We start from the raw sequence: 18,588 nt of genomic DNA on the forward strand, positions 1-18,588 counted from the left end.
GTTTTTAGAATTACGTAAAAGAGGGCACTGCTGTAGACACATCAGTAGATGTCAGGAAGAACCGTAAATGTTTGTAGAAGATTAAAATATTTTTAAAATTTAATTTCATGAAGGAAATTAAAAAAAAAAAAAAATCAACGGGCTTTCCTCGCCTGCTTCGACTTCTACGGACATTGTCCGTACAATGTAAACAAACTGAAACCTAGCTTGGCACTTGTTATATACTTATCACGTACAAAGAGAGCTGAAAGTAATCTTCATCCGCTGCATAAGATAGCTCCAAACAAATGAAATTCCTCTATTCCGGGATATTGTAACATCCTGTCAAACATTCACTTCAAAGAACTAGAACACACCGTATTAGTTGCGTGGAGCGGAATTAAGAAATTTTAATTACAATGATCTCTGCAGTTTCAGATTAAATGCTATTTTATGCTTTATTTCTACGTACGGAAGGCAACAAATAATTTTCCTTCGATAATAATAATAGAATAGTAAACCCTAGCCAGTGCTTTACTGTCATGCATTTTTCAGTCTTTTTTTACTATAATTAATTAAGGTCCGCCTGGGTGTTAAAGTGTTTCTCCTTTTGTCTTTTTAGAAGCCTTATTTCTGAATAATTTTCTCCTCCTAGGAGTAACAAGTTGTCTCGCATTGTGAAGATGTGCCTTTTCAAAAGTTCTTTCTTGGCGCAAATCTGATGAAATATCAGTCACTGATATTTCATCAGAGGATAGGTAATACCTACCACCAGATGATTGCAGATCAAGACGCATTTTCAAGGCCGATCCTTGAAATTTATCACCAAATGATCCTAAGACATCAATTCTGTCTTCTGTTCAGCATTTTTTTCGGCGTGTCGTAGAGGCTTACCACTTTATGATCTGTCTTCAGCCCTTTGCAAATGGGTCGTCAGTTTCCTGTGTGTCATGATGGGTGTGGTTTACCAGAGAAAGAATCTTCTCTCACTAACTTCATACCCTATCACAGTTTTGCTGATGCACTCTATTCTTCTTCAGAAGAACTTGTAGGTGCTCAAAATGATCCAAACTTCAAGATCTACCATAACCGGTCTTAAAACACTGACCTTCTTGTCATTTTCCAATACGATGACACTCCCAATACAGTCTTGTCTTATTTTTTTGTAAGAAGGACCTCGCTTTACCCTTTGATAACTCATATCGTCCATTCAAGATCACGTTTCTCTTTTTGGGCTGATGTCTTTTCTTTCTCTCAGCCACCCATACACCCAGCATTGTTCTAAGTTTTGAGATCTCATGTATAGGGTTGATATGACATATATAGGTGCCTTACTTTGAGAAAAAAAATGATAAAACTTATAATAGGAAATAAGGGAAAACACCAATCCAATTTATGTTCCTTGGCCCATTCTGATCCTCTCCAGCTTCATGGTCCATTAATAGTCGATGCCAATTGATTAAACTCAATAATGCAGGCAACCTCCGTGTAATGCTGTATTAGTATAATTTAGACTAATGATCTTTGGCTCCTCTACGTAACCTTCGAGACACCTATGTTACGTTCCCAATATCACCTTTCCTTCACATATACCCAAACATCCATCTATATATAGTAGGAGAAAAAGAAAATAAAGATAGGACACGGGATATCTTTATTTTTTTTATTATTTTATTTATTTTTATATCTTGTGAGATATTAAAATAGCTATGCTCAAAAATTCAATAGGCTGTGCTGTTGCTATATATTTATTTAACTGCAGGTATGGAAGGTCGTGTCTTATTCAGTTTGAAGATTTTGGTAATCAAAATGCTTTCAGGCTTCTGGAGAAATACAAAACTCACTACTGCACATTCAATGATGATATTCAAGGTAGGATATTTGTCTTCAACTATTATTTTAATATTTAAAAAAATGTTTTTAAGATTTCGTTACATAAAGTTCATCGACAGATACTACGAGAGAGGTTGCTTGATTGGTACTGTTGCAAAGTTAAAGAAAAGACCGTGATGCCACCTGTTATCTGTCAAGTGCGTCTTCTTCAGCGTTTGTTTTCCAGGATGTCGGAGAACAAACTTCCGATAATCAAACTGGTCTCCGTGAATCAGTTAAAAAAAAACAAACTTAAATCGAACTGTTCTAATATTCGAGTCCAACAAGAGAAGATAACCTCAGAAACGAACCGGTGCAGTTAATTACGATATGATGGCAATGAAAATCTGCACGTGTCTTATTACGTCTAAAAGGACTTTTCGCACGAATATGATAGGTATTCAGAATGAGAATATTCAACTTTTCAAATTTGCAAAAATCACGTTCAGCTCATTTTTTCTCCTATGAATCAAAATGTAAAACGTTCCACAGTCGCGCCATCTCTTGACCAATTGGAAAACTATTGAATAACTTTTCCAGTTAGTCTGCTACTTATTCACCGCTTATTGCGATTACCATCCTGTGTGGGTGAAATAGGCAGGTTAAAAAATAATAATAAAATGGCAAGAGTGTTGTCGAGTATCGGATCAAGTGATGGAGTGTCTCAAGGTTTTGTAATAATTTCCAATCGTCTTCATCGTGGCTGTTAGTTTAATATTAAATTTAATGATTTAAAAATGGGTTGAAACAACTGCATTCAGTTTGATTAATAATTTTTAGAAAGATTAAATCTCCCGATTTATTCTGTACAGAACAAAACAGCATCTGTGTCTGCTGGTATGTACAACATGACGAAAATTTCTCTGGATATGATTCAAGATAAATCCATTACCTTTCGCAAGGAGGTTCGTCAATATTTTCAGTTTTGGAATCATGCTTAAGTCAACGGTGCAAAAACTATATCGTTAACTATATAATAGTGCAACAGACTTTGGTTTCGTTTGGTTGGCATGACGACCGAAGCAACAAGACTGATGCTCCATGAACTGCGCGAGTTCTCCGGCAAGTTGAGTGGTGGTTTTGTGGGAAGAAAACTTTTTTCATCTCCGTATAAGACCGGCGGCTAACTCGCCTTCAATTAAAAATACTTTCAAGTTCCTGTATTTAGTTGGATGTTTCCAGTTAAGTTATAACCCTGTTTCGTGAGCACTTGCAATATGTAGAGGCGGATTTCTTAGTACAGGAATCAACTGAGAATTCCAAAATATTCACCGTGTGAGCTTTTATTTCCCCGTAACAGTCTTGTTGAACAGCTGAGACAAACCCCCCACACCCACAGGGTTTTATTAGTATTACTTCAGTTCCACAAGAGACGTAATTCCATTCAGAGCGAAAATGGCATGAAAACTACGAATTAAGAAATTCCTTTTTAAATATGAGCCTGTGTGGCGTTGCACACCACAGCGCTTGACCGCACGAAGGAAGACTTGCTTTCGAATCTAGTCTGCGATTAGAGGAAATTTTTCTAAGCCTTTTTCGACCAGTTCCCGAGTTAGTCGATCTCTGGCACGGGCAAGCGGGTTTTTTTCCCTCCCGGAAACTCGGGTTTTTCGTTCCATAAACTCAAGAAAATCGACCGTAGAATCCATATTATTTCAGACATTAAATATATTGCGTTAAGGACCACGAGATGGCGGCACTCGTTGAGCCCTCTCTCTTGAATCGTCTATCACTAATCAAGCTGCACTCTTAATTAGTGATAGCCTTGAGCCAGCTATCTCTGGTTGGTTACCAGTGGAGGTTGAACCGCCGTGTGCATGGATGTTTGTGAAAATACTATTGGTGGTGGGCAGTAGATGGCGTTGGTGTAGATGATGTGGTTCGCTGTAGTTGGTGGATTGAAAGTTGGTGGAGTAGAATCGTCTTGTGCATGCTGACAACTCAGTTACTTTCTCTTTTCCTTTCATTACTCCCCATATATAAAAAAATACCAGAATGTTTAACAAAATTATATGTTGTATGCTTATTATCATAATAAGCATATAACTAATTACCTAAGCGGTGAACATGCTACTATGGTTATTAAGTGTCATTCAAAATCTAATAAATCCTGCCAGCATATTCCGAGTATTATCCTAATTACTTATATACTGTAATAACTATCCTTACTCACTTCGTTGAATATAATAAATTATTAATAATTACACACGTAATCGTTTGCGCATCAGTTCATACTATTTAACAAACCTACAGTTACAATCTGTAACAATTATTTAATTCATTCTCTTCCTTTGTCTCTCTCTCTCTCTCATTATATATATTTATATGCGATATTGCAACTGTTGAAAAAGTTTATGGCGACACAAATAATTATTTGGGAGTTAACTTTTTCCGCAAGTTTCCTCAATATTTCACTGAGAAATGAAATATTGAGGAAACTGGTGAAAAAGAAACAAACAAACAAAAAAAAAAAAAACATCGGAATTATTTCACTGAGGAGCGAGATAATCCCCCTGGTTTGGAGAATGTTTCGTCTTTCATTACAGCGTTTAAGAATAATTTCATCTCCTCTGCAAATTGAAACGCTTTTCCGCTATTGAAATGACTGACCACAAATCTTACAGTAAGACAAAATAAGTTTCTTGAACAATAATCTGTTTTGAAAAACCCATTACGACGAATACAGACCAGGTTCTTTAACTCAACACACTTGCAAAGCCAAACCGTTGAATGGCCATCGCCCTCCACACACAATCTGTAAATGTGTTTAAATGACCACCAATGTCATTTAATATTCATGTTTCTACATGGTTTTTTTTTTTTTTTTTTTTTTTTTTTACAAATAAAAAGGTACGGCATCAGTAGCAGTTGCTGGCATCTTGGCGAGCCTTAAACTTACCGGGAAGAAACTCTCTCACAATACCTTCCTCTTCCAAGGTGCAGGAGAGGTAAGTACTTAATCGAATTTACAGTAATTAGTTATAAAATAGCTTTTTGAATTTCAGTGTGTGAAAAAATGTCTGATTGTTGACAGAATAACAAGTGGCTTTGATAGAAGGGAAAAATTATATAATACATATTTTATAAAATATGTTCTATGAAGGGATATTCGGGATCGACAATATAACCTAAAGCTGAAATAACTGAATACCAAGAAATGTCTTTCTTCAGAAACGAATGCAAATACTTTTATTATTCGTTGTACTTCTTCAATATGCTACTTACGCCAACTCGCAACTAAAATGGTCTGTTGCGATAACTCGTCAAGTGTTATTGGAAAATTTCTGCTGAGAATGGGGATGCTCTGTAAATGTGTTTAACCGATACAGCTTTATGAAAGTCGGAGGATAAAATGTTCTATCTTATAAGACAATGCTTCAAAGAAATCCGACTGGTTTGGATTTATTAAGAGTGCGAAAAATAAATATTTTTCGTAGGATTCAGCAGTCTCAAAGAAGTTTAAGAAACTTTGGAATATCAGATATAAAATGCAGCTGAGAGAGAAAATTTCAGCAACTAATTCAACTGTTTATATTTGAAAATGATAAATAAATTACACATACATACTCGATCTGTATGCAGCGAAAAATTATTTGATAACAAACTAAATTTTATTTCAAAATGAGTTCCTTTATTAATCTAACTTTTCAGCTCAAGGAGGAACGGTGTATCTTATTAAAAAAAAAAAAAAAAAAAAAAATTAAATAACAGTTCGATGTGCAAACAGGCCTGTATACATCTACGATTTCTGTGTTTCAACTCAGATTTGCTTTCTTTCGTCGATTCAGACATGGGAAACACAAATATAGTCATGAAAACAAAATTTATTACGGCAACGTTTACATTGGTCGCATGCTCCATTTTTTTTCGACTCCCTCTCTCCTAGTTCACTCCATTGTGGGTCTTTTCTCTTCTATGTCGGTGATTAGACGAATACACCCGTGTTTTTCACACAAATGAAACATGTAGCTTTTGCACAAGCGTCTCTTGCATTTGTGCCTGTCCAAAAATACACATCAGATCTCTCGAGATTTGCAGACAACTTAAGTAATGTTTTCTAGCATATCAGCAGTACTTAAGTGTTTTCTCCATGCGGAACGTCTGTGATATTATCACTAATTCAATGTCTCTCAGTCCAAACTACACGGCGGACCGGCAAAATTATATAAGTGTTATACTCCTGTGTAATTTTAAAGTATCCACAGATGGTACCGACGGTTGGGGAAACGCTGATCTAATTAAGGGTATGTCGTGTCCCTATATCTTTTTTTTTTTATAGCAGGGTATTCACTAAATGACTTGAGAATGACAGCGTCTTGGTTCCATTCTTCAAATATGCGGTTTCAAAATAGGAAAAAGACCTTGTAACTACTTATTGTGTAAGTCTTGAAATAACTGTGCAACAGTTTTTCCCTTCACGTAAACATACGTAATTTCCTTTAAATAACTGAGTTGTTTGTGAACAAAATTTCTCAAATTGTAACTATTCATTCAAACTGCAACCAAGTCTTGTCTTTTTTTTTTTAATGAGATGTGATTGTATACCTTGTAGGCAGCTCTTGGTACAGCCGATCTCTTAGTAATGGCGATGGAACAAGAAGGATGCCAGAGAAAAGATGCTGCCCGTAGGATTTGGATGGTGGATTCAAAAGGGCTAATTGTCAAGGTACGTTCGGAACTGAGGCCTAAAATATTGGGAAGGGAGGTACTCTTCCTTTTGAAGATTTTATTTAATTAAAAAAATTAAATTGTTTTTACTTTTCCAGGATAGGTCTACAGGTGGTATAACGCCACACAAGGCTGTGTATGCCAAAGATTTTAAGCACATTACAGATCTCGAGGAAATTGTGAAAGCAGTCAAACCCACAGTTCTGATAGGTAATCCTTATATCCATATTAATATTCAAGGTGGTTCAAAAGGGGGATTATGACCACGTAAAGAAGTTTTTGCATTTTAATCAAATTCATTGTTTAAAATATAAAATTTATGCATAAATTATTCCTAAATGCTAATAACACTTTGTAAATACTGCTTATATGATTTACTAAGCATTTATTTTTAATTGCTATTGTTTGCAGTTACATATGTGATTTAAAAAAAAAAAAAATATCCTTTTCAGGAGTTTCAGCACAAGGGGGCGTGTTTACCGAACAGGTCCTACAGTCTATGGCTGCATGCAGTGAAAGACCCGTCATTTTTGCTTTGAGTAATCCCACAGACAAAGCGGAATGCACTGCAGAACAAGCGTACACATTCACTGAGGTAGGCTGAATTGGAATCGTGTGGAGCATTCAAAATAGTCTTTAATGCTCACATTTTCATGACATTTCTTGTCAACTTTGTTCGATATTTTTTTTTATAGAAATGGAGAGTTCATATCTCAGGCAGTAAGTAAAATGCCGATGTTTTTTCAGGGCCGATGTGTATTTGCCAGCGGGAGTCCTTTTCTTCCGGTAACGATAAATGACAAAACGTATTATCCAGGACAAGGAAATAATGCATACATCTTTCCAGGTGTCGCTCTTGCAGTCATTGCATGTGGTGTTCATCATATCAACGACGAAGTCTTCCTGGTGGCTGCCAAAGTAAGTAATTTTAGTCCTAATAACTTGTAATGAGAGTAATTGGTGATCAATTACAGTACTTGGCTTTGTCATAATCATGACTTCATTTACTATGACACGCTTTAAACTACTTTATAATTGCACGTCTCGTCTGATGTGTTTATTTTAGAACTGTATTTACGTTAATGATCCATATTAGAGTTTTTCGAGTCTTTGTCATTCTATAAATTAAGATGTGTGACTCAACTTTCTGAAACATTAAACACTTTCTCCAGTGTGTAGTTTTCTTCTGTGACTGAAATGTTCTGAATTCTTAGTTCATCTCGATCATCCTGACACAGTTCCTAAAGATTCAATCTGTTTGCTATTACGCAGAGGTTAGATAAGCTGGGAATCTGGAAGTTATTCTAATATCACCAACAAAATTTAAAACGTGATCAGCATTGATTAAAGCAAATAATAATTAGCAGAGAATTATCAGTTTTTCACAGTGAAAGAAACAGCTTGAGTTTTTTTTCGTCGTATTATTAAGTTAAGAGGATTTTCTTGGGACCTTCTTAGCTCAATCGATGTGTCAATAACTTAGTTTTTTTTTTTTTATGCGATTCTGGCACATTAGGAAGCAGAAGAAGAATTTCTATTGAAGGTCCTTTGTTACATCTTCACTAAGATGACCTTTATGCATGCTTATGTATTCATTATTTAGTCAGAGCAAGGCCGTATTCATGGGTGTGCAAACTGTGCGGTGCCACAAGGGCTCCAAAAAACGCAAAAAAATTGAAAAAAGAAAATCAATTATTTTTTTAATTATGATATAAATTAATATTGTAATTATTATATAAAAAATATATGTATATAATTTTACAACCAACTATTGTTGTTATAGTAAGTGAAATAGATCGTGGCGCTAGAGCGGTAGTATTTGAAACTACTCTAAGATATATAGCAATATCGTACAATAGTGTTATATAGGGAAAAGTGCTTAAAACAGGTGTTTTTAATCATTTTAAGGAGTTTTTTTATTTTAGTTTATAATTTTATGAACAAGTAAGTATATACACGTACTGTCATGGCAATTTTTTGTGACATTACTTGCAAAACTTCATAAAAAATATATTTTGTAAACTGGTTGTGGATTATCCGACATCAGAATTTTTCTTCAATAGCAGTTTTCAATCAATATTAGATTTATTTATTTTCTAATATTATCTATTTTAGATATATTTTATTTATTAGGTAGGTAATTGTTTTAACTTATTTTATAATTAAATCTATCGTAGTTAATTTTAGAGTAGGACTAGTTGTGAGAGAGATCATTATGGAAGAATATACCCAAGTGGGCATGAAAAACGAAAGCGAAAACAAGAAAAAGAAGCGGCTGAGGAACGTCAAAGAAATTCACTGTTTAAATTTATGAAGTTGAACTCATATTTGTTCAGATATATCAGTTGATAACAGGAGTTCTGAAATAACTACAAACAGTTTTTCGGCTTCAACATTAATTAATAATGAGAGTTCTGAAATACTCAAAGGAAGCGGAGAACATGACGCGTTTGGTCAAACAATGAGTATTGAATATCCTAAAACTGAGACACCAGAGGAAGGTGAACTATTTACTATTGATGATCCACCAACAAGCCCCAAAATTTTGAACAACGCAACATAACACAAATTGTACAACGTGGTCCACCGTCTCCTCCCACTGAAAATGATTTTCCAAAAGATGACAACAAGAGGTGTTTTTCCACAGCTCACTATGTTAGGACAATTGCAAACGGAGAGAGGCAAAATAGTGATGGCTTGTATATTCAAACTCTTCCAACTCTATTTAAATTAAGGAGATATTAAATCCTAAATTCCACATTGTTTTAAAACCGAAATGAATATCGCCGAAATGAAGCCTATTGGCTCTTTATATTTAAGTAACTTAATGGTTGCACCTGTTTGACAACTCGTATAACAGAGTATATAAGTTCTTTTCGCTATACCCTTTGGTATCTATTTGGTCTAGCTACTCACTGATGAAGCCTCAAAAAAAGGCTGAAACCGGCCTGGGTAGTGACCTCCCACCATAATGCAATAACAGCATACATTTCCTAGGAAATGTGTTTTTACATTATGGAAAATACCAAGAATAGCAATCAGAACTTTACCACCTTTGCTGCGAGTTGCCCGAGATTGTACTACGTACTAGGACTACTTGCATTAGCTCACGCTAGTATTCGCCGATATTTTTATAGTTTACTATATTCAGCATGAAACTCTCTGATTCCAATCTTTGAGTTTCTTATTCGGTTTTAAAACAATGTGGGATTTAATATGCCCTTAATTTAAATAATGTTTTTATCGCCGAAATGAAGCCTATTGGCTCTTTATATTTAAGTCTTCCAACTGTATTTTTTGTTTTTGTTGCAAATTATTTTCTTCTGATATTTTTTTTATCTAATAATGGCTTTTCTGACTGACGACATGTAAGTGAAAGATTAAAGTCACACGAACGAAATCCAGTGCACATGAAATGCATGTATTCATGGACACAAATGGAATATAATTTAAAAATCACAATACTATTGATCAGGCAAATCGAAATGTCATAAAATTTGAAGCAGAACGGTTAAGAAATGTTTTAAGGCGAATAGTAGCAGCAATTCTTTATTTATCCGAACATAATTTAGCTTTTAGAGGTAATTTTGATACTTTATGTACACGGCCCATAATGGTATTTTTTTTTGGAATCATAGAATTAATTGCAGAATTTGATCCACTTTTAAAAAATCATTTAATGCGATGTTCGGGAAAAAAATTATAGGTCAGAAACAAAATTCGTATCTATCACCCATTGTGCAAAATGAATTAACTGTTGATATGGGAATCAAAATTCAACAAAATATTGTAAATATGATACGACAGGCAAAGTACTATTCAATAATTCTCGATTGTATTTCTGATGTTAGTCATCAGGAGCAAATTTCAGTAATTTTTAGTTTTTTACATATATTTGAAGCAGATATTGAAATTCGTGAACACTTTTTGACGTTTTTAACAACTAATGACACTACTGGTAAAGGTATACATGAAAATATAAAATCACTGTTGAATAAATTAAATCTTAAATTGTCAGATTGTAGAGGGCAAGGGTATGATAATGGAGCGAATATGAAAGGAGTATATAAGGGAGTCCGTGCTTACACTTTAAATGAAAACTAAAAGGCATTTTATACTTCTTACGCCTGTCATAATTTAAATTTGATTTTAGGGGATGTCACAAAATCATCAATTATAGCAATACATTTTTTTAATGTTATACAAAAAATATATACATTATTTGCTGCCTGAACTTCACGTTGGGACATGTTAAAGAAATTTGTTAAACAATTAACTCCAAAACCGTTATGTGATACAAGATGGGAATATAGAATAGAATCAGAGCTGTACGTTTTCAAATTCCAGAATTTTTAAATGCACTAAAAGAATTATTTAAAACTGCATCAGATAATACTATCAAAATAGAAGTGGTTTCAATATATGAACAAATAGATTCATTTCAGTTTATACTAAGCCTTGTAATTTGGTATGAGCTTTTGTCAAAAGTTAATTTAGTAAGTAAAGTATTACAAAATGCAAAAATTCCCATAGACGTAGCAACTAAGCATATTAAAGTGTTAGTGCAGTACTTTGAAGAGCAAGAATATCCGGATTTTGATAGCTGTTTTAAGATTTCTAAAGAACTGTCAAATCTATTGGAAATAGGAATTAAATTTAAAGAACAACGTCAAGTACGTCGAAGAAAAGTATTTTTTGATTATGAAACGCCTGATGAATCACACATAGGTGATAACAAAGATACTTTTAGGATAAATTTCTTTTTTCTAATTTTAGATACTGCTCTACAATCTGGCAAAAAAATATTTGAATTGTATGAAATTCACGAAAAATCATTTGGATTTCTTTATGCTAAAATTAATAAGAAAAATGACAGAAAATGATTAAAATTGAACTGCAAACAGCTGTATCAAAATTTAAATACAGATATTGATGAATCTGAATTTTACAATGAATTAATTATTTTTTAGAAATATTATTCCAGAAGATGTACCCATTAATATTTTAAAATTCATAATTGCAAATAATTTGTCGGATATTTATCCAAATATTACTACGACATTTAAAATATTATTGAGCAGTCCAGTTACGGTCGCATCAGAAGAGAGGTCATTTTCCAAATTAAAATTAATAAAAGCCTATTTGCGATCTTCTATGTCTCAAGAACGTTTGTCGTCCCTGGCAATAATATCTATAGACCATGAAATTGCAAAAAATTTGAATTTTCATAGCATTATAAATGATTTTAGGTTAAATAAAATTTTATATATTAAGATTTCTTTTAAATCTTAAGTTGTTATACATATATTTCATTCTTTGTAGTAAAAATGGATATTTTTTTTCATATTTTTATGTTATTATTTATATTATTAAATAAATCATTGTTCTGGCGTATTTATATGATAATGTGTACTTACATAATAAAATAATATATCATGTACATATAACCACATTTATATTTTAACTAATTTTTTCCCTTTACTTAAATAAACAAGTATGCTCTTTAGCATCGATTTAAGTGCATAAACATTTTTCATATTTGATTTAATTAATTAAGAAGAGATTCTTCCATTTTAAAATTTCCGTAAATGTTACTAACTTTCAGGGCCCCGTAAAATATAGAAACGGGCCTGAGTCAGAACATGACTGATCATGACTCACACCATGAACAATTCGTGTAAACTTCACCCTTTTTCCTTCCCATTCATACTTTTTTTTTTCTAGTGTTAATAATAGAACAGCTAGTTTTATTTTTGCCATTTATTTCATTTGCAACGTGCATTCATTTCTGTCAAAACATCAGGACTTTGACGTCACTGCCTTACAAGAATCAGAGCCCATTTTAACCTGCTGTAACTTCACTTCTAAGTTAAATATTATTGGCCCTTTGCTTTCTTTCGAAAAAAAATTATTGAACAGGATAGCTTGCCGAATTTAAAGCACTGAATAATAATTGAAATTAATAAAAAGACACAACTTTGAAAATAATTCCTTTTTTTTTTTTTAATATCCTGCTCCTCCTCTGTAAATACATTCACAAATTGGAATGATATGAAGTGGAGGAGCACTCCTCTGCAACCGTGCAAATCTTATCTTCAACAAATGGAATAGTTTTATGCAAAACTAAAATATATATTTTTTTAAATTTCATAATTACTGGTATTACTGTGGATTTTTCGTAGCTCAGTTGGTATAGATGAGTACTTTGGTTGGAAAGATACGGGTTCGAATTCGTTTATGATGAGAGGAGCTTTTGTCAGGCGTTTTCAATCAAATGGTGTGTTAGCCGATCTCAAACGGAAGGAAGTTACCGCGAAACAGGCAAACCGACACGCGTATCTACAGCCATAGGATACTGCGAGATGAAAGAGATTAGAGCATCACCATCTTATCTTTCTACTGCATTGTGTGGATCCATATAAATATCAAGTTTAGCAGCATATTCAAAGCTCAAAACATGCAAGCCACAATATTATTTAAGACTAATCACGAAGTCAAGTTGGGGATGATCCGTGTAAGGCAGACTTATGTCAACTAAGTTAAAGGGACTTCATCCAATTGTCACAATTTTTTATAATTGTGAACAATTATAAGAAAAAGTTCCTGAACTTTATAAAATTAGTACTTTAGATAAACTGCTATGAGACCTATACATTCCGTCTATTCCTTCTAACAGGCCTTGCCGTTTCGGGAAATCTTTGAAACAAAAAGTAGTTGGATGACGCCGAATTATTCAACCAATGTATGGCCAACTTTTATGTTTGGTATCGCATCATGAGGGAGATTTTAACTTAACGATGTATTAAAGCGAACTGCATTAACACATGCTGCATTTTTCAATGATACGCTATTTTTGTGCCAACGATCATCTCCTTGATCGTTGGCACAAAAGTGCCAACGATCGTCTCCTTGCCATTATCTCGTCATGATACACCACCTGTTGTAGCACGAGGGCTTCATCGATTCAGTGAAACAGGACGAACTTCCTTTCCAGAAATCAATGATTTCATAGGACAATTATTTCTACAGATCCGATGAGTCGTGTAAAAAAAAAGATATTGCATAACTTGTCACAAGGTGGGGGAACATGACTAGAGGTTGCTTACCATGATGGTATTTGAATCAAGACAAGAAAAGTGTTGGAGTTTGACCCTGAGGAATCTCTCTGCTTTAAGCGAGAAATACATTGAACATCAACAAAAAAACAAAACAAAAAGCATTTCAGAGACTGATTTTAATTTGTTCCAATCTGATCTATATGCCGTTCTCCATGGGGATCCGAAGACTAACTTTTGTGCGAGACGATTAACTATCCCACTCGTTACCCGTAATATCCTACAAAGTGCCCATGAAAGCAAGTTTAGGTAAATTGATAGCCGCTAACTTGTCTAACTCGCCAGTATTTAGAATGCATGGTCGGATATATTAATATCCGTTAACAGACGCATCAGAAGGATGCTGACACATAAGTAGCCTGTAATTTCCTCTCTATGTCACGTTCAGCACTATGAGCAGATCGAGCGACATCGGACGCCCACGAAAATTTGTTTACACGCTACAATGATGGAACGATACAATAATATTACTCATTCAAAAGTATGAGAGATTTAAAAAAAAAAAAAAAAAAAAAAGAGTAAGGGAAATTCTTATGGCAGTTTCCCTTTGATCTGCACTTGTTAGCATATAGTTATGATTATTCTATTATTAAAAAGCTATAAAATTTTTATTTTTTATTTTCCAGGCGCTTGCCGAACAGGTGACAAAAGAACATCTTGAAGAGGGACGTGTTTATCCACCCCTGAAAAGTATCCGGGAAGTTTCGCTGAATATTTCGGCCAAACTTGTTCAGTACTTCTATGTGGAGAGCATGGCCACCTATCGGCCAGAACCAGAAGATAAAATAATGTTTCTTAGGGGATGGCAATACGATCACACTTATGGAACGCCATTCCATAGACGGACACTTCCAGAATTAGCGAATGGATATTTTTGCCATTAAAGTCTGGAGGGACGGTTACGGCTGATAAGCGATTTCTTCTTTCCAGCATGGGCGAGGGAGCGGACAGTAAAAATAATTATATGCCAGATTTTCCTGGAAGGGAGATACAGTGAATATTGAATGTAACATAGTGTTTTAAGCATCCCTCCTGCAATCGTTAAAGTATATTTTTCAAAGTCTAATGAAAATTAAACGCCTTTTTAAGATTATTACTCTGACCTAGATTTCGATAATTAGGTGTGACGCTCTTCCATTACATGAAGAATTTGGAACGCCAACAAGTGGCGCCATCTAGGAACAACTGGTTAACTTAGTAGTTTAAAGCTAAAAGAGGTTTCCAAAGCTGTAGGCCAGTCAAAGTATTAAAAACTCTCTTTATGTATTCAAATTGTAGTAAGAGATATTCCGACTTTTAGTAGAAAGGAGAGAAAAATAAATGAAATTAACTCGTTATATGCTAGTGAAACAGGTACGAACAGTCCTTGGCTCAAACAGCAGTAGAATAACGGTTATCATTTACATACGCAGTAATATCTTGTTTTTATTATGCGTATATTGAGTGATGTTGAACATACGCCCACAATTCAAAATCTTTATCCAAATATAAAACGCCAACCACGAGGAAAGCATTTATCTACAGCTGTAGTGCCAAAAAAAAAGTGTTTATGGTATTACAGCTATGAAAATGCATACTAAATGATAATGCCTGGATTATTTATAAGTCTGGGTTAATGTACCAATGCACTTTTTTGTATTTGCCACTAAAAGATATTGTATGAATGAATTTTTTTTTTACATTGTTTAAATAAATAAATAAAAACTACATTGTTCGAAGTATTTTCATCAGATGGCAGCACTTGCTCACTTCATTTAGTTTCAAATCAAATTAAGGAAGTAAGGCTGATAAATACTCATGACGTACTTGTCATCCAACACACCTCTACATGATTTAACAGGTCTTTTAAGGAAAAACAATCATTTCCAACTAAATTCATGACTAAGTATATACTCCAAGACTTTTCTTTCTTCTATATCGTTCCTTTTAGTGCTTCGCGCTCAACTTTTCCATAATCACAAACTTTCTTTGAATTGATTCGGAAATTGTATTTTAACAAGTATCAAGCAATTTATTCTACGTGTTCACAACTGCGAAGCTTCTTTCATTTTAAAAAGATGACTTCTTGTACTTTTGTCTTCTGATTGCTAAAATAGAATCAAAACATTTAAACCCCAAACGTAAATTCCACCTTTATGGTTTAATTCATCACCAACTTGAATATGATTTATATTTCCACAAAAACATTTTCTTCCCAGTACATAAATGCTTACCAACCTTTGTAGCCTTTAATCACAAGTCATACCTTCAGCTCCAATCATTGCCCTTTAGTACGCTTTCTAGCAAATCAATGTTTCGCCTAATAACTGGACTTTCATACGTGAATATTATTCGGATTATCATAGCCTTGATAAGTTCTGTACTGAAGCTATTAGTTTTTTTTTTTTACATAAAATTTCATAAAAAATAAATATATGAAATTATATGATGCTGTGTCAAAAACCTATACTGGCATGAGTTATTTACATTTTATTCCCCTCTTTATTCGTTGTGCGCCCTCTTCAATAAATCCAGATTTAAAATAGATGAATATCGCCATCGTTCCTCATCTGGAGATAATTCTAATTGAAAAGTGACAGCTTTAGAACTTGTTTTGTGTGAGACACACAGATAGAGAGAGAGAATACACACACACACACACACACACACATTTCAGCCAAATGTTTCAAGTTCTGTTCGAAATCATTATTTCGAACATAATCTCCAAAACAAGTATTTGATTAAAATACAGAACCGCATTTCTGTGAGATAGCCATTTCCAGATTTAGCTTAAAAGATTTACTGTTCATCCAACAGTTATGTTGAGGTAACTTGATATGCTGCGTTTTTTTTTTTTTTTTTTTAATTACCGAAAAATAATGATGTACTCATTTCATCAATGTTTTTGCATTGATGTGTTGCCCATGGCTTGGGTTCAGTATTTATTTCTACTACACTATTTTTATTACCTTCCTATTTAGAAGAAATGCCAGATAATACATAGCTATCACACAATGAACGATTACTTTGCTTACTGGAGATCTCTGATGAATGGTTATGTTTGGTCCGTAGAGCAGAGGTTCCTGCTTCTGTTCCCCTCAACCTTCTAAACATGCACTGTGGGTGCTAATATCCTTCAAGTGCATGACAAACTGTTGTGGAGAACCAGCGCTCCCGTCTCCAAGAGTACAGTGCAGGACTGATCAGTAAAGCAGTTCTGCCGTTGGCTTCCAGATAGCTTAAAGTTACAGAACCTGGTGGTCAACACGTTTTAGTGACCTCTCAATCAGTTGGTGCATAATACTACTATCTATACCACCAGATTATGTCTAAAGGAGACTGTAGCGGTAGGCCGAGTGGGAATTGTCGACGCCATGTTATGGCACAGGCATTGGATGTTCTCTGTATGGTTGCATGTCTAAGGGTATCTCCTCCCATGCACGTTCCCCCCGTTCTTTCTCTCTTCAATCATGATAATTATCTCAAATATAGTGTCACTGCGGTTAAAATAAAACCTCCTTTAAAAAAAAACCCTCAAAAACATTACGAAAACTTGTCCACGCTTACTTTACAAAGATTCATGGCATAAACACTAACTGATAATCATCTCAAACATAAGTGCCACCAATGCACCCACTGTCCCACATACGTCCAAACCCCGATCTGCTGTTTAATCCAATCCCAGATTACTGCGGCAACAACCACAGCCCATGTTGACTGTCCAAACATTTCTGTGCTCCTATCTGTCTCTCTTACACTCATCTAGTTGGCAGTACTGCATCATCACCTAAAAAGAAAGATATCTTTTCTTCTTATCCCAATTTCTGAATAGATGACTAAAATAAATCGCCTCCAACTTTACCTAGAACACTGTAGCCTCCACTAGAAAGTTACCAGAAGAATCTTGGACTACCTGGATACTAAGAATGCTTCTGGTACTGATGGTCAACTGTACTAAAGAGATGTGCTCATAACGCCAGTCCTTGATCATCTCTACACTAAATTATACTTAACCCATCTACCTCAAAGTATGGAATTAAGGAATCCAGTTATACATCTGATTCCTCAAAAGACACTTGTCTTTTAAGGAATCCAATGAAAGTTTGATGGTAGACAGGTGTCTACCATCAACCTACTGCACTCACATCCATGCTGTCTAAAATAATGGAGATCATAACGGTCATCTTCAACACCTGAGAAACTATCAAATAATCAGTGACCTCCAGTATGGATCCTGATAGTCTAGTTCCTACGTCTAAGATCTCGGTGACATAATTCACCTCTGAAAACGTACCATAGAAAGGTTTCGGTGAACTTGGGCCGTTGCACTAACATTTCTAAGGCATTTGATAGGTTTGCTGTGGAGGGCTTATCAACAGTCGTTATCTTTTGACATGCCTTCTACCCTTTGTAATTGGACTGCCAGCTTTCTCTCGGATCGTTTACTGCGTGTTATGGTCAAGTGCTCTCTCTTCAGATTTTCCTATTACTGCAGATGTTATCAGGGTACTGTTATTCCACCTGCTCTCTTCCTCATATGTATAAACCTCCTCATTAACTTCAAACCTATTTGATTTTGCTGATGAACTTCTAAAACCTTTTTATAACCACTTTTGGTTATAGGTCTCCTTCCTCTGTCTAAGGCAAGCCGATGCCACATTCTTCAATCTCCACTAGGTTATAGGTGTCAAATCCGCTGAACCTTGGAATACTGTTCTTATATTTTTTTGGTGTTGCGCCTAAGACTCATCTAAAAATATTTGATGCTGTTCAAAAGAGATTTGGCTAATTCGACTGCTCTCGCTCATAGATTCTCTCTCTCTCTCCAGCTAGTACCTTACAGGAAGTCAGTTTCCGCATTGGCTCTTCTACAGATATTTCCATGGCCACTGTTCATCAAAACTGACACCTATCATTCTTCCATATGTGTGTTCGAAAAAATACTTTTTCGAAAAGTATAACTGTTATTTTCTGA

The 18,588-nt window shown here is 34.6% G+C and overlaps 1 protein-coding gene across 1 annotated transcript in view; it reads left to right on the forward strand.

Moving 5' to 3' along the window:
* LOC150094225 (NADP-dependent malic enzyme-like) overlaps positions 1-15,341 on the forward strand; it is a 46,702-nt gene extending 31,361 nt beyond the window's left edge. The window contains exons 7-13 of the mRNA XM_090412321.1: positions 1,742-1,851; positions 4,702-4,799; positions 6,404-6,517; positions 6,618-6,729; positions 6,972-7,114; positions 7,267-7,437; positions 14,261-15,341. Coding sequence (XP_090268447.1) covers positions 1,742-1,851; positions 4,702-4,799; positions 6,404-6,517; positions 6,618-6,729; positions 6,972-7,114; positions 7,267-7,437; positions 14,261-14,518 — 1,006 coding nt within the window. The 3' untranslated portion in view covers positions 14,519-15,341. The remainder of the gene's footprint in view (positions 1-1,741; positions 1,852-4,701; positions 4,800-6,403; positions 6,518-6,617; positions 6,730-6,971; positions 7,115-7,266; positions 7,438-14,260) is intronic.
* Positions 15,342-18,588: the final 3,247 nt, after the last annotated feature.

This window comes from Typopeltis vanoorti, chromosome 22 (genome assembly GCF_054136105.1).
Source record: "Typopeltis vanoorti isolate ZY-2024b chromosome 22, IOZ_Tvanoo_1.0, whole genome shotgun sequence".
NCBI classification, from domain to species: domain Eukaryota; kingdom Metazoa; phylum Arthropoda; class Arachnida; order Uropygi; family Thelyphonidae; genus Typopeltis; species Typopeltis vanoorti.